Raw genomic sequence first — 15,015 nt, 5'->3', positions numbered from 1 at the left:
TGATAAAAATCAGCTTTGCAGTAAAAAATTGAAACATCTTGAAAGGAAAACTGCGATTCACTGTTAATCGCTAAGTTCCTCTCCTGATTATTTAATCAATCACATTATCGACGAACCATAGAAACACCATATCTTGAGTTTCTGTTTGGGGTTATCAAGTTTACCCTTGCACTGATTTTGCGATTGAAAAAGAAGATTCCGAACACCGACAATGACACTGTGCAGAATATGATGCTCGCACGGTAGGCAAACATTTTTTACGATATAACAACACTTTCAAATTTATGAGGTTATAAAAATCTTGCTGGTTTATACTCTGTTTGATAAGATTAGCCGAAGATAAACGCCACTTAAAAGCGTCGAGTCGAAGGCGCTCCAATCGCACTAGAAGACTGGTGGTTTGAGCAAACACTAAAATGAGGTTGCTAGTTCTGGTTCAGTTGTTAGGCTCGCTTGCAATTCTTGTAGCTGGCCACATTGACCACTGGGAGAGATTACATCGCGAGCCTCCAATTCGAGGCCAACCGACGAAAATTCCTCGTATTGTCGAAACCAAATGGATACGGCAAAAAGTAGATAATTTTGACCCCCAAAATCCCTCCACGTGGAGTATGGTAAGTGCACTGCAGAAAATGAATAAATGATAATCTTAATGATTTTATTTCTAGCGATACATGGAAAATGCTGAACACTATCAACCAGGCGGACCGTTATTCATTTATGTTGGCGGAGAGTGGACCATCAGTGCTGGTAGTATATCGCGGGGACATTTCTATGATATGGCGAAAGAACTTGGAGCGTACCTGTTTTACACAGAGCATCGATACTATGGATTGAGTCGTCCTACTGCGTAAGTACATCGTTTTGTGTTAAACCAATAATTTTATTCTAATCTACGCAACAGGAGCACGAGAACTGATTTACTAAAGTTTTTGAATATCGATCAAGCGCTTGCCGATTTGGCATATTTCGTAGAGGAAATGAAAAATACTATTCCGGGTGCTTCAAATGCAAAAATAATTATGGCAGGTGGTTCCTATTCAGCAACTATGGTAGCCTGGTTCAGACAAAAATATCCCCATTTAATAAATGGGGCGTGGGCATCAAGCGCTCCGTTGCTGGCTAAATTGGACTTTGTTGGTATATCCCTAACACAATTATGTAATAATGAGAATATATTTATTTTTTCTGATCTTCAGAGTACAAGGAAGTAGTGTCGGAATCGATTCGACTTGTTGGTGGCGATGACTGTGCCAATCGAATCGATAGAGCTTACGATCAAATTGAAGACCTATTGAACCAAGGGGACTTCGATAAAGTGCGTGAAGAGTTTCTTCTATGCGATACCATAGATTTCACAAACAAGCTAGATACGGGAAGTTTCCTAAGCTCAATATCAAACTATCTAGCTGGTGTCGTCCAGTATCACCAGACAGGAGATATTGAGGGTGTTTGTGAGATTATAAATGATGAATCGATCTCGAATGACATGACGGCATTGGCCAAATGGTTTACCCAAGGCGTTAGCAGTTGTATGGATATCACGTATGCCAGTTCTATTAGGTATTACGTGAATACAGATTGGAATCATGGAGCAAACCGTGGAGCAAGTAAGTACAATATAATTCTACAAATTTTGCCAATTACTATGGAAGCCTTCACCAGTGAGACCTTGGACGTACCAAACTTGTGCAGAGTACGGATGGTACCAGACGTCGGGTTCTGAAAATCAAATCTTTGGATCAGGATTCCCAGTTGACCTTTACATTCAAATCTGTGCTGATCTATATGACAATATGTAAGCACAAATGGAAAAATTTGATTATGAAATATTATATCAACTACTTAAACAGGTTCACAGAAACTCTCCTGGAAGCAAATGTGGCCCGAACTAATGTTATATACGGTCATATGCAACCGGCGGTGACCAATGTGTTCTTTACTCACGGTCAGCTTGATCCGTGGCGCCCGATGGGACTGCAGGAGGATCTAAATGAACATTCTCCAGCAGTTGTAATTCCCTGTACGTATTGAATTGGATTGCTCTGGAAAATCACCTTTGTAATTTTTTTTTCTTGGTCAACAGTGGCTTCGCATTGCGCCGACTTGAGTTCCATCAGTGCCGATGATTCACCAGAGATGCGAGCGGCTAAGGAGCGTGTGTTTGAACTCATTCAGCTTTGGTTAGGAAATAGTACAAACGTTCCCTAGATGCATGCAAACCGATTAAATGAAAGTGTTGAATAAAAGAATTCTTCAATCGTTCTTTGTAGTATTGCAAACTTTTTTTCTTAACAGACATCATTTAATTTGGTAATACGCCGCTGTTGTGCTGTCTTATGACAAGTAATATTTATCGACTCACTTTCGTGCCTAATCACTAAAACACTCTCGCCCTTCTTGCCCACGAAACTACATCAAGGTATCACTGCGGGCTTGTTGTGATTTCGTCGTACTCCTTAATTAATCAATTAACTCTCGACTCTTGTTTTGCTTTCGTCTCCATCTATTACATCCCCATGTAGAATTCGTCTCAGTGAGCCGTTCAGCTGCTTATTTCATGAGCCATTTAGCCCACAACCTTATCACAATCTACTCGGATAGTCCTCGACGGTGAACTCACCATACTCCGACTCCGACTTCTTCTGACTTCAATACCCGATTGCTTGAGCCATTTACCTCCCAGTTTTATCGAGATCTACTCGGATATTATCCGGCTGTGAACTACCCTACTACAACTAAGAGTTCCCCAGCAGCGGAATTTCTCTTAATTCCCATATCTGTTTCGCGAGCCAATTAGAATTCGCCTTACTGTGAATTCCTCGGCAGTAGATTTATCCCGAACCCGATGATAGTTTTCGTGAGACATTTAACTCCCTGCTTCGTCCCGATCTACTCAATCTAGTCCCCAGCGGTTGACCTAGCCTACTCAACGGGTCAGCTAGCAGGTGCCGAGGTTTGTCCAGCGATTCCGAATGGAGCGTAGTTTCCGCTGCACTGGCACCCCAATGACCCGCTGCTGGCTGTTCGACGCGGTTTACTTGATCTAGTCTCCGGCAGCTGATCTAGCCTACTCACGAGCTACCCGTAGGATGTCGAAGTCGGTCCGGAGATTCCGGTGGAGCCTGGAGTCCGGTTCGCTGGCGCTCCAATGACCCGAATCCGGTGCTGCGTCGCGTACTACTCAACTGATCCCTGGCGATGGATATAATCTACTCTGGCGGAGAGTTCTATACCTTCCATACGCCATGCCTTTATGTTGAGGATGAAACACCTACCAGAAGACGTCTCGTGCTGCATCATGCCCCTCCGATGTTCGGCATGATATGATATGTTAGTTGTCGTTGTTGCCTTCTCGCCTACATAGTCGACATGGCTGTTCTAATATAACCAACCATCATCCATCACACCCAGATGCTCCAGCGCATGCATCGATAAAATGTAATGTAATGGTTTTTTTTCTTTCGGTTGCTGACCAGCACTTCCTCCGTCTTGTGGTGTGCCAGCTGAAACATGGCATCAGCCATCCAAGTTTCCACGATGCTTATTGTCTCTGCCGTCAATATCTCCACTTCCTTGATGGTCGCCGGTTATCGTCAAGACAACGTCGCATACAAAGCCGATGATCTCGGCTCCCCTGGGCAGTTTCAGTATTAACTCTCCGTTGTATAGTATATTATAGAGCGTTGGACCGAGTATGAGGCACTCCCGCGGTGACCTTAATCGACCTATGCCACATGTTGGGTTAACAAACTAGTACTCGGTTCTGAAATAAATTTCTCAGAACCGAACTTTGCACAAATAGTTCGAGACCTGCATTCTATGCAGTACTAAGGCAATAGCCACCCAACTAGTGCTATTGAAGGAGTTCTTCACATCTATCGCAGCGATTACCCCTTCGCCTTTGCTTCAATGCTTTCTCCGCGCTCGCGATGGCTGCGGATGGCATCCACGGTTAAGATCCCTTTCTGGAATCCGAACTGCTTCTGTTCTCATTTTCAGCGTAGTTCGTCAGACTGTGGAGGATGGTTCTTTCCACAGGTTTATCAAGATTATCCAGCAGGCATAAAGGTCGATACGATGCTGGATCTCCTGGTGGTTGTCCCAGTTTTAGCAGCAACACCAGCTTATGGACCTTCCATCTATCCGTGAAATAGACTTCGTCCAGACATTTCTGTAGAACTACCCTGAACATGTCCGGAAACAGTCTTCAGTGCAACACTTCTGATGGGACTGGAAATCGACTCAGGCTTGGCTCGATGGGTGTCATTTTTTTCTTCTAGTATGCAATCGAGGAAGATACGCGTGGTGAAGCCGTTCAAGGTGACTCGAGACTAACGACTCAAGATCGAGCAACTTGGGCATCTAAAATACATTCGGTAATGATTCAAAACATTCGATTATTCGGCTACGAAGATAAGGATAACGTGGTCAGCGAATACGTGGGATGAGGTATACTAAAACCTCCATTTGCAGCTAAAACCGCATCAAAATTAAATTTGTTTGAAAAGCTAACTTTTTTCGTACTCAATACAGTGTTACTGAAAGTGCCTTCGAGAATAATACTTTCAAAATAGAAAACTTAACTAAAAATTATAGGTGTGCGTAGCGATTGTTGGAAATATACGGATGTGGGGCGATGTAGTCATGCCCTGATGATGATCTAATAGTGGGATCGAAACGTAGTCGAAAATCACACAGTAATCGACGCAATCGCATTATCGACTGAAAAGCCATATCACATCCCTAAAAATTATACTTTGACAAATAGGAAGATAAATATTTACATATACACCAGGTAATCCATATCCAATAAGTCCCTGCTATAAAGGCCGAAAGATCTGCCATCGTTATCATTGATCTCTCGGCAGTTAGTCACCTAGGTTCGCAATATTAAGTTAGATGATTTATTGGGTTTAACTAGTGTTTATGGTCATCCAACAAATTCTACAAACACACTAACTAAGGTATAAAAGTGCATAAAATATTTGTTGATGATTGTAAAGGAAAATACGTACCTTTTACTATCTTGATTAACATTCATGATAATTTCGATGTGAGAACTTTACACCAAAACATTACTAGTATCACTTTTCAATTAATGCAGACATTAACTTGTGAAGATCGATGTTTGTCGCTGAAAAAATCCAATCTACATCAAACGAATAAACTTGAATTTGCCATTTCCGGATTTACGAACAACATACAGAAGCCCACCAGAACAACCCGCCGCTCGTCCGTCATAAATTGAGCACTGAGATCCACATAAGCTTTTGCTCTGATCCCTACAAGGGAAACACATGTAGGACAGGTACCTGCACTGACGGCACATTACTCTTCATGATGACCACCGTTTGGGCGGCACGCTGCAGCTGTTTTACGATTATGCGCTTCGGGACTCTTATCTTTCGGGCGGTTACCTATGCGATTACCAAATCCCAGCAGCCAGTACCTGAACTTGATACGTTCTTCTCTCCATTGCTTCTCTAGGATTTCTTTTTATTACTAACCGGGAAAATATAGCATATATCCGGTGGAGGTAGTCTTTGCATGGGGAAAATTATTTTTTCTACAAACTCATAAACCTTCGGCCATGTCGGCTTCAAGGAAAAAACCACATGCTATGAGAAGAAGGGTATGAACCGAAATGCGTCAAAGTGCTGCTTGATCCACCAAACGAAGGCACAGTTTTCCGGCGCCCGAAGGGTGAGCATGCGGAAGATAATGGTGTCTTTTATAGCACTTTGCCTACTTGCCACGGATATGGGTCGGTGGTGGCAAGTCTATAGAAGTGCGGTTGCTGATTCAATATTTATATGCAATTTATAAGTTATCATAAATAAAGTCCCTACGATGAAGGGTGAACGGCATCCGGGGACTGTGGTGAGCGGAGTGACTGCAGGGGATGAACACTTGAGTGAAAAGAACGCTACCCTCTTCGAAGACAGGGAGGGGTGATGAATGAATAATGAAAACATGTTCTGTGCTAAGAAGATCAGACGTCTCCGCTCGACCCGAGGGCAAAAACGGAAGGCCAGGCAGTCATCGGTCGACTTTGCGGCGGAGGTCACATTGAATAGCTGCTGGTAACAGCGTGGATGCATTCGTCAGACTTGGAATTCACAAACTTAGACTAAAGTTCTGCGGGAAGGGATGGAAATCGGTTCATTTTTTCGTCTTCAATGCTGGCTGCCTGCGAAAGGGGGAGGATTATTTTACGAAAGGGGAAGTTGATGTTCCGCGTGTAGAGAAGTATTTTGACGGGGACGAATGTACCCGAAAGCGAACGCACTTGCTCCTATTCGCATGGTAAGGTTGGTTGATGTTTTGAGCTGACAAGAGATTTTTATTATCTAGCGGAAAAACGGCGAGGTCTGAGCGAAAACTTTCGAGAGGATTCCTATGGCAAAACGAAATCATAGAAAAGTTGTTTCATAACGAGCTGTTTTCGTTTTGATAAGTGGTGTTGCCGTAAAGAAATAATAAATATTATTGCAGGCAAATATGACGACGAATCCCTCTTCTGGGGCGATTGTTTATTGCATTGCTTGCCAGTGAAGTTATATAAAATATAAACATAAATTCAAATCAGAAGCATTACGAGATTAAGGCAGATAATCCCACTGATTCTTCGACAGGCGTGGATCAATACTGTGCATATATTGATGGATCAAACCTTAGCACAGAAAATAGTAAACTTATTTTTTTTGCTTTTCTTCAATATCGAAACATTTATTTGCAAATCACTTATTTATTATAACTTTTTTGAGTAACATGAAAATAAAACATTTTCATCACTTTTACATTAAGTCTCAAGAAATTATATTTGAACTTCGAAATACAAAACTTTTAAGAGAGTCACATTTTCCGACAGAGGTACCCTTCACCACAGACTAAAACTGTCGCAGTCACTTTCACGATTTTGTTCAGTCTTCTTTTGCTATTTATCGTGGATAGATTATCTCTTGATCAATGTTCCCAAAAAGCAAAAAAAAAATTGAAAACAAAGGCTCTGTTCGTGCAACGCCCAGGAAGTTTGGGAATGTTTTTAGTGCTTAGAGATGACCAACAAAATACTCCATTCGTCATCTTATGTATAAAGTTCGCATTAAATCCCCATTTAACGACTCTCATCATTCGTCCCACACCAAAACATTGTGTTCTAAAGTCACATGAAATGAAAAAATCTTATTTTTTTGCCCAATTTGATTTCCAAACCAAAAATTGATTGAAGAGTACTAAAGACATCTACATGAAAAAATGATTCAACTTGATATGAACGACAAATTTTCCTAGAACCCCAAATTCTTATATTCTGACTAAGGGGCCATATACTAATTACGTAAGGGAATAAGGGGGGGGGGTAGTTTCAAAATATCTTACAAATTCTTATCTGAGGGGGAAGGAGGGTTCGTCCTTTCTTACGTAAAATCTGTTTCTTTCTTATCATAAAACATGCATGAAAAATGAAATCAATAAGAAAAATACTATTTCCTATTTGTGCCATGAACATTTTGAATATCAAACAAAATGAGTTGAGTTTTTGTTGATTGCTGCCAACGTGAGGAGCAGCTTAATTGTCGATCGTTTTGGAGCAGTTACAGCAATTTCTTGACTCTTGGTGGGACATTGTTGTGAACGGGAACTGGAGTCACAAACTGCCTTACAAGTTAAAAACTATTGATACCCTTCGTGTTGTTATGACAATATCCTTCTTTTCAAAGTTTCGCTTCAAACCCGCAAGACATCTGGGAAATTTTCTATCATGTAATCACATGGCCGAATAGCTACAGACTTTGAACTGCATTTTACTTCAAGAAAAATCTAAGATTCTGCTATGCGTACGATGAGCGTTATAGATGGAACTCAGAATAAATTCATACTAGAAGAAGTTATAAATTCTTTTGAGTTCTTCATCACAAGGCACAGTGGTCGCAATGGTACCAAAACGTGCGTTTAATTAATGGTGCTCTAGGAGTTGATTTCAGCGATTTGGTGTGTTAGAAACACTTTTTCAGAATGGAATCCCCCTTCTTTTGATGTATTGTAATGTAATTGTAATTAATCCACCTACAAGTGAGATAGAAAATTTATTTCCACTAACTTTTAAGATAGAGGTACGATGTCAATGACAAAGTTATAGTAAATTCTATTGCGAGAAAACTTGTTGAACATGCAAACTCTCTAAAATGTAATGGAGTTGAGATAAAGCGCGTTGTTTGTGGGAGGCACCCAAAAAATCATTTTTTTATTATAACTTTTTTCTGAGATTTTTGCAATTCTTCAAATGTTCTATGAAGTTGTTGGAATTAAGAAATTGCGGATATTTGTCGAAGACGTCAACATTTTTTATTTCAAAACTTAAGAGTTATTAAATAAAGTGGATTAAAAATACCGCCATTTTGAATGACAATTACTAAGAGATGTGGAAATATGTGGAAGACATTTCGATTCTATGAGAAAGACAGTGAAAAGTACTATAAGCAAAAATACTACTCACAACGGGCATCCACCGGCCTGTATATAAAAAATACTTTCCGGCAATGCATGTTTTTCATTTTGTAACAAAATAATTACGACATTATAAGCATAACTTTTTATAGCAATTGTTTCTATGTGTTATTCTATTCTACGAATATTCTAAAAAATCTTTGGAAATGTCAAAGTACACATATGAATCCAAAACTCTCAGCTCTGTAGTCTCCAACTTATGAATTATTCCTAAACTAGCACAAAAGTGATCAACTAAAAAATGCCCAAAAATTTTTGGCTGTCTTTACAAGAATAAAAACCATTACAAACAGTATTAGGGTTACCGTGCCCTAATTCATCTTAGCTCCTCTATTCATCCCACTCATTGGAACTCATTAGTTAGAGAAGTATTTGCTATCTCTATTCAACGCATTAGCTCAAAAAGTCTAACTGTACTACTTCTTAGGAACGAAAGAAAGATGGTGATACTTATTTAAGCGCAATCCAGTCAAACTAAGTCGAGTTATCAACGAAATATTGTGCATCCCGACTAATGAGATGGATAAGGGTTCGTCTACCCTATATGTCGTTTTCATGAAACGATTATGTGGCCGGAATTGTCAATAATTCTTTTGCAAGCACGCATTGAATGATTAAATATTTGAAATTAACCCTCAAAAAGACAAGCGAAAATTGTGACTTCATAAAGCATCGCTTCTAAGACCCAATGAAACCAAGAGCCTCTTTTTTGTCGTTTTACCAGTGAGAGAATCGAAAGCCCGAAAACGCTCGATCATTTGTATTTCGAATTACAAATTCATTGAAACTAGGGAACTGTAACTAGCCGAGCCTCTGAGACCCATTGCCTTTTTGAGGGTTAAAATTTGACAGAGATGTAATATATAGGTGAAAATATTTTTCTAAAGATTTTCTGGCAAGTCGGATCCTAAGTAGCAACTCTGACTACACAGTCGTTTCGTGAAAATGATATCTAATACTCTTTGCTACGGTTCATACTCATGAAAATACAGTAAACCTTTTTAGACGTCTCTAGTGTTCACTTTCCAAATCCTGTTAATTTATGAATAGTTTCAGATAACAGAAATTCAGAGTTCACGATTTATAGGTGTATTTATTACTCTCAATGATTTTTTAGAATATTCGACACATAGAAAAACAATCGCTAAAAAAGTTATGCTGAAAAAGTCGTACTTACTTTGTTACAAAATGCAAAACATACATTGCCGGAAAGTATTTTTTGTATACAGGCCAGTGAATGTCCGTTGTGAGTAGTATTTTTTCTATAGTACTTGTCACTGTCTTTCTCATAGAATGTCTTCCACATATTTCCACATCTCTTAGTAATTGTCGTTCAAAATGGCGGTATTTTAACCCACTTTATTTAATAACTCTTAAGTTTTGAAATAAAAAATGTTGACGTCTTCGACAAATATCTGCAATTTCTTAATTTCAACAACTTCATAGAACATCTGAAGAATTGCAAAAATCTCAGAAAAAAGTTATAATGAAAAAATGATTTTTTGGGTGCCTTCCACAAACAACGGGCTTTATCTCAACACCATTACATTTTGGAGAGTTTGCATGTTCAACAAGTTTTCTCGCAGTAGAATTTACTATAAGTTTGTCATTGACATCATGCCTCTATCTTAAAAGTTAGTGGAAATAAATTTTCTATCTCACTTGTAGGTGAATTAATCACAATTCAGTATACATCAAAAGAAGGGGAATTCCATTCTGAAAAAGTGTTTCTAACATACCAAAACGCTAAAATCAACTCCTAGAGCACCATTAATTAAACGCACATTTTGGTACCATTGCGACCACTGTGCAAGAACGGGGAATATAGCGAGGCAAATTTTATGGAGCATATTGGATTTTCTGAATATCTCCTAAAAGTTATTCTAAAATTTCTACTGGGCAAGATTAGGAAGCCAAAAAAAAATTACAGCGGATTATTATAGTTAAAATTTGTCCTGAATTTTCTTTTAATAGATTTATAAGCATCGTTTCCGCTATCGTATAATTTAATGAATTAACAATATGATTTTTTAATTACTCAAATCATGATAAGATCTTATGTAGGAGCGAGGGGGAGTTCACCAAAATATTATGAATTCTTATCTGGAGGGAGGAGGAGGTTGAATAGTTCTAAAAAAGTCTTACGTAATTAGTGTACGGCCCCTAATTTATAATATAATACCGATAGTGAAGTTACACGGGTTCGAAAACAGTCTAAAATAAAATCAGCCATAAGTCTTACACAGCATTCACAGCTATTTAGTCTCTTGGAAAAAGTTATGTGTTTTGTAATGATAAAAAAATATCTTGTTAACGTGAAAAATTGCAAACAAAAAAATAAAAAAATTAAAATAAGAATTGAAGAAATTCATCATAGAAAACGTCTCATAACTCAATTATCGTGAGGGACAGGAACAACATGTTTTCTGTAAAATTTATGAAAATACTCTTCTCGAAAGCCTGCTATGATCAATTTAAAAAAAAAATATTGCCAAAAGATGACACTTTTTAAACACATCAATATTGTAGTACGTGTAAAATCGCGAATGTGGCCAGTTTTGAATCTAATGAGTACCTCAAAACACTGTGCATCGTGAAACAGGCATTCTGAAAGCATCCCAAGAAAGTAGAATTGGAAGCAAAAATGAAGAAAAAAATAGATTTCACTTTATGACACACTTTATAGACACTTTATGAACAGTGTTAAGGTTCAAGCTACCTATTTTGAAAATGTGTTAGAATTGAACGCTTGGTAGTATGCGTAGGAAACATTGTGTTCAGCTTTACCGCCGGATTATTCATTTAAACCTTTTCAAAACTCTAAAAGAAGAATATCAGTCGATTTATTAGATCATCACCATTCAAATCATGCAAAATTTCTGCTGGAAAAACCATCGGCTTGGCTGAATGGTGCTTGTGAAAAAGTGGTTGCGATTTTTTTTCATTTCGCAGTTGCGTTGCGTACCCCAACACGGCGTGGTAGTGTGGCAAAAAATCACAGCTACTTTTTCAAAGGCACCATTTAGCTAAGCCGATAGTTTTTCCAGCAGCTATTTTGTATGATTTGAATCGTGGTGACCTAATAAATCGACTGATAATCCTCTTTTAGAGTTTTGAAAAGGTTTAAATGGATAATCCGGTGGAAAAACTAAACACAATTTTTCTACCCATACTACCAAGCGCTCAATTCTAAACAAATGCTCAAAAAAGGTAACTTGAACCATAAGATGAAGGTACGTGCATTTGGATATGGCTTTGAAATTGAATAAAACGATCATGAAAAAGTTAACAATAGGCTTTGTTCTATTCACTGAAAGTTTAAAAATGATCGGTTGAATGGGTGAATTTTGACTAACTTTTTCTTGTGATGCAATTTGAATTAGAGCGCCCTTTACACCACAGATTACAGATGAAAGTTTCAAAAAATTCTGTTTTCATTTGCTTATCAGTAATTTCTTTTGCCAATGTAAAGTTTACTAGTTAAAAAAATTTCTTAGTGTAGGAAGGTGAACATAAATAGGACAAAATGAAAATTCGGGAATTCGTGATATGCATTTTGAAGCGTACAGCACCGAGGTGATTTTCAACATAAAGTTCCATGCAAATTTCAACGATGACTGGTTAAGTTCCATTTCAATTTGTACTAGAAGTAAACAAATGACATAAACACATCGCATGAGTATGATGGCGAATGCTCCATGGGATTCTGGAAGTACCTACTGGAAAGAGAAACATGTTTTTGAAGAGAACGAAACACCGCAGGTTAATTTATAGATCAATAAACTTCTATCTTAATTGCTTATTCCCAACCAGTTATCGGGAAACCAGCCAGATTGCGTGTTAATAATTTATTTCACCTCTAAAAGCAAGCGATGAATCGTATCGCCTCACAGCTCCATTAAGACAATCATTTTCACTCAGCAGGAAACTCCTATCAAATGCTACTAGATCGAGCGAATGAATCCCATTCATTAATGATGATTTCCACAGAGGATAGAACAAAACTGGGATCGTTTGAAGATTTTATTCTTTTTGCTTCGGTAAGGGGTTATATTTTTGTTGATTTCGGTTAGACATAATGAAATATTTGCCCCATCGCTACTTATCCTCCAATTAAAGAAGCATTGATTCTGCTGGAAACCGGTCACTGGCGATATAGCATGGAACACGAAATTAACGCACACACCTTCTGCCTAATGAAGCACCAGAAAAACTCGTGTGTGAAATTCAATAAAATTCAGCCCAAGATTAATCTGCCAGTTCATATGAATCGTAACGAGAAAATATGCCTAATATTTTTTTTTTTTTGAGTTTATATTACGATTTCATGCTTTTCTGAACATGCATTTCGTTAGAATTAGTGTTTGGAATTTATTTTTTCCCAATACAAATTATTATCAACTCGAATGAAAGAACTTTAATAATAGAAATTTATTTGTAACTGTGACCATCTTTTGATGATAAGGGTGCACCAACTTCCCTCAATATTCGAATAAGCGGAACATAAAAGTTTAAAGCGAAAACTTCCACCTTCAGCAGACATGGGCCAGATCGACACCAATTACTCAAACAACAAATTGCTGACTACGACATCTATCATTTCAAAAGCCGACCTTTTTTTCCTTTCCGGCAGAACTGTGTCCATCAAAATAAAATCGGATCACTCGCTTATTTTTTCTCCCCAAGGAAGAGCTTCGACACAGGCAAGCGAACCTGAGAAATAATTCGATACAATTTATCAAAATTAACTTTATATAAGATTTGAAATTCGGCTATCATCAAAAGAAAATAGCATTTTTCCCGTTAGCTTTGAGGGGTGGAAGTACATAGAGCAAAATTTTCAAACTAAATCTCTAAGAATGAGAAGGATATTACAATCTACAGGGCAGGCACAGATTTTCCCGCATTAAATCGAGAAGAAAACCGAATCAGAAACAATCCTTCGTATAACTTCCAGTTAAACGAAAAGGTATGTGAAGTAAGCTAAATGCATATTGCACTACTTTATTAGGAATTTGTGGAAGGTTCTTAGATGTGCTTGGTTGGTTACGATTTCGTTTTCTGTACCATGCGATAGGAATAAACTTTCATTTGCTAAATAAAGGATCCCGAGTTGGCAGAACGGAAACCGGATCAACTGTTTTGGCAGCTTTGCTCACCTTATTTCGTTAACTAAAAGTTAGGTAGCTGCCTGTCATCCTACGGGGGGGAAGGACATGCACTCAACGTTAAATCCAATTCTGAAAAACTGCAATCCAGTATGTACATTGCAACGATACTATTACCATCGGGTTCTATTGACGATAAAATATGTATGCATCGCTATCCAGTAATGAAAAACGCCAACGAAACGAAGGCCACTTCAAACTTCCTGGTAAAGTTGTTGCAAACCGTTCAAGCGCAATTTACTTTTACGTTCTAGCTGAGCGTGAAAGCTTTATGAGGATATAAATTTATGCTTTATTTACAAACTTTACTTGCCACAAGTTCTCGGTCACCTTCCGGTGCCTCTTTGGCGAAGGGCTTACCGAAAAGGAGCACCGTTCTATCCAACATCACCGTTGACTCGAAGGGGGAGATTTTCACGCTTTGTTTATTCGTTTTTCTTTTCATTTCACACTTTTTGTATTTCAAAGACAGCTCGGCTGCAGGTACTCAAACGTGCAAGTGCTCCCGAAACACAAACGAACCGAGAGAGCAAAAATCTTCCGATTCCGGCTGTAACCAACCACAACTAAATACAAGGGCTATAAACCAGTGGCTCAGGCGGAAGTGATAGCTGGATAAAAGGGAAGTAGTTTTTCTTGTTTTAATGGTTCCTCTACCACGTCGTTTTAGGTATATGCGGTTATTTTACTGCGATAGCTGTTAATTTATTGTTCTGTTGTCTTTCTATGCAAAACATCTGCAGAAAATTTTCTCGATATGATGGATCATAACACATGTCACAGATTGTTAAAACTGACAATATAAATAACTTGATAGACGTTCGATTTCACCATTACATATTTTTGTCATCAATACTGCGGTAATTTATCAAATTTATAATACATGTGCTGATAGATATATTGCAACACCCACATTTATACCTGACCCTATAATACCAAAGATGGTGCGTTACGAATTCTCAGGTAAATGGTCGGCGTTAAGTCAGACTGGACTAAGTGACATTGCTTCGAGAAAAAAGAGTTCAAAGTATGAATCTCAGCATCCTTTACGTTATAATTTAAAATTATTTTTTCTATAATTCTTGCTTATTACAACATATTTCAAATCTGGCAATAGTCGAATGTAGACGAAGTTCTTTATCCAATGTGTTACATTTCGAGATTTTGCCGACGAAATGCCGAATCATTTTTATAGTGTATAATAAGGATTAAAAGAAGAACGCCGCCTGTTCAAAAACAGCATGCACGATCTTCCTTTCACATAAAATTATGACAATTATATCGATCTCGCTTTCGCCTCGCAAAAATGATATTAGATGATCGAGCCGTCAGGAAC

At 38.3% G+C, this 15,015-nt stretch overlaps 2 protein-coding genes across 2 annotated transcripts in view; one reads left to right on the top strand and one right to left on the bottom strand.

The window, feature by feature from the left end:
• Positions 1 to 15,015, bottom strand: part of LOC131689775 (uncharacterized) — a 471,887-nt gene that overhangs the window by 195,460 nt on the left and 261,412 nt on the right. The window lies entirely within an intron of this gene.
• LOC131689776 (thymus-specific serine protease-like) lies at positions 386 to 2,265 on the top strand. The gene is made up of 7 exons (XM_058975068.1): positions 386 to 614; positions 669 to 850; positions 905 to 1,140; positions 1,200 to 1,610; positions 1,666 to 1,798; positions 1,854 to 2,023; positions 2,087 to 2,265. The coding sequence occupies exons 1-7, from the start codon at positions 417 to 419 to the stop codon at positions 2,209 to 2,211; spliced, it is 1,455 nt and encodes a 484-aa protein (XP_058831051.1). The 5' UTR covers positions 386 to 416; the 3' UTR covers positions 2,212 to 2,265.

Source organism: Topomyia yanbarensis, chromosome 3 (assembly GCF_030247195.1).
Source record: "Topomyia yanbarensis strain Yona2022 chromosome 3, ASM3024719v1, whole genome shotgun sequence".
In the NCBI taxonomy this organism is placed as follows: domain Eukaryota; kingdom Metazoa; phylum Arthropoda; class Insecta; order Diptera; family Culicidae; genus Topomyia; species Topomyia yanbarensis.
Note: the sequence above shows the minus strand (reverse complement) of the source record. Positions and strands in the feature narration are given on the sequence as shown.

Bases quoted from the DNA above. Each gene is read 5' to 3' on its own strand.
- LOC131689776 (XM_058975068.1), top strand. From the start codon at position 417: ATGAGGTTGCTAGTTCTGGTTCAGTTGTTAGGCTCGCTTGCAATTCTT. The intron at 1,141-1,199 runs GTATATCCCTAA...TCTGATCTTCAG, and splicing joins GGCTAAATTGGACTTTGTTG to AGTACAAGGAAGTAGTGTCG. The intron at 1,611-1,665 runs GTAAGTACAATA...AGCCTTCACCAG, and splicing joins TGGAGCAAACCGTGGAGCAA to TGAGACCTTGGACGTACCAA.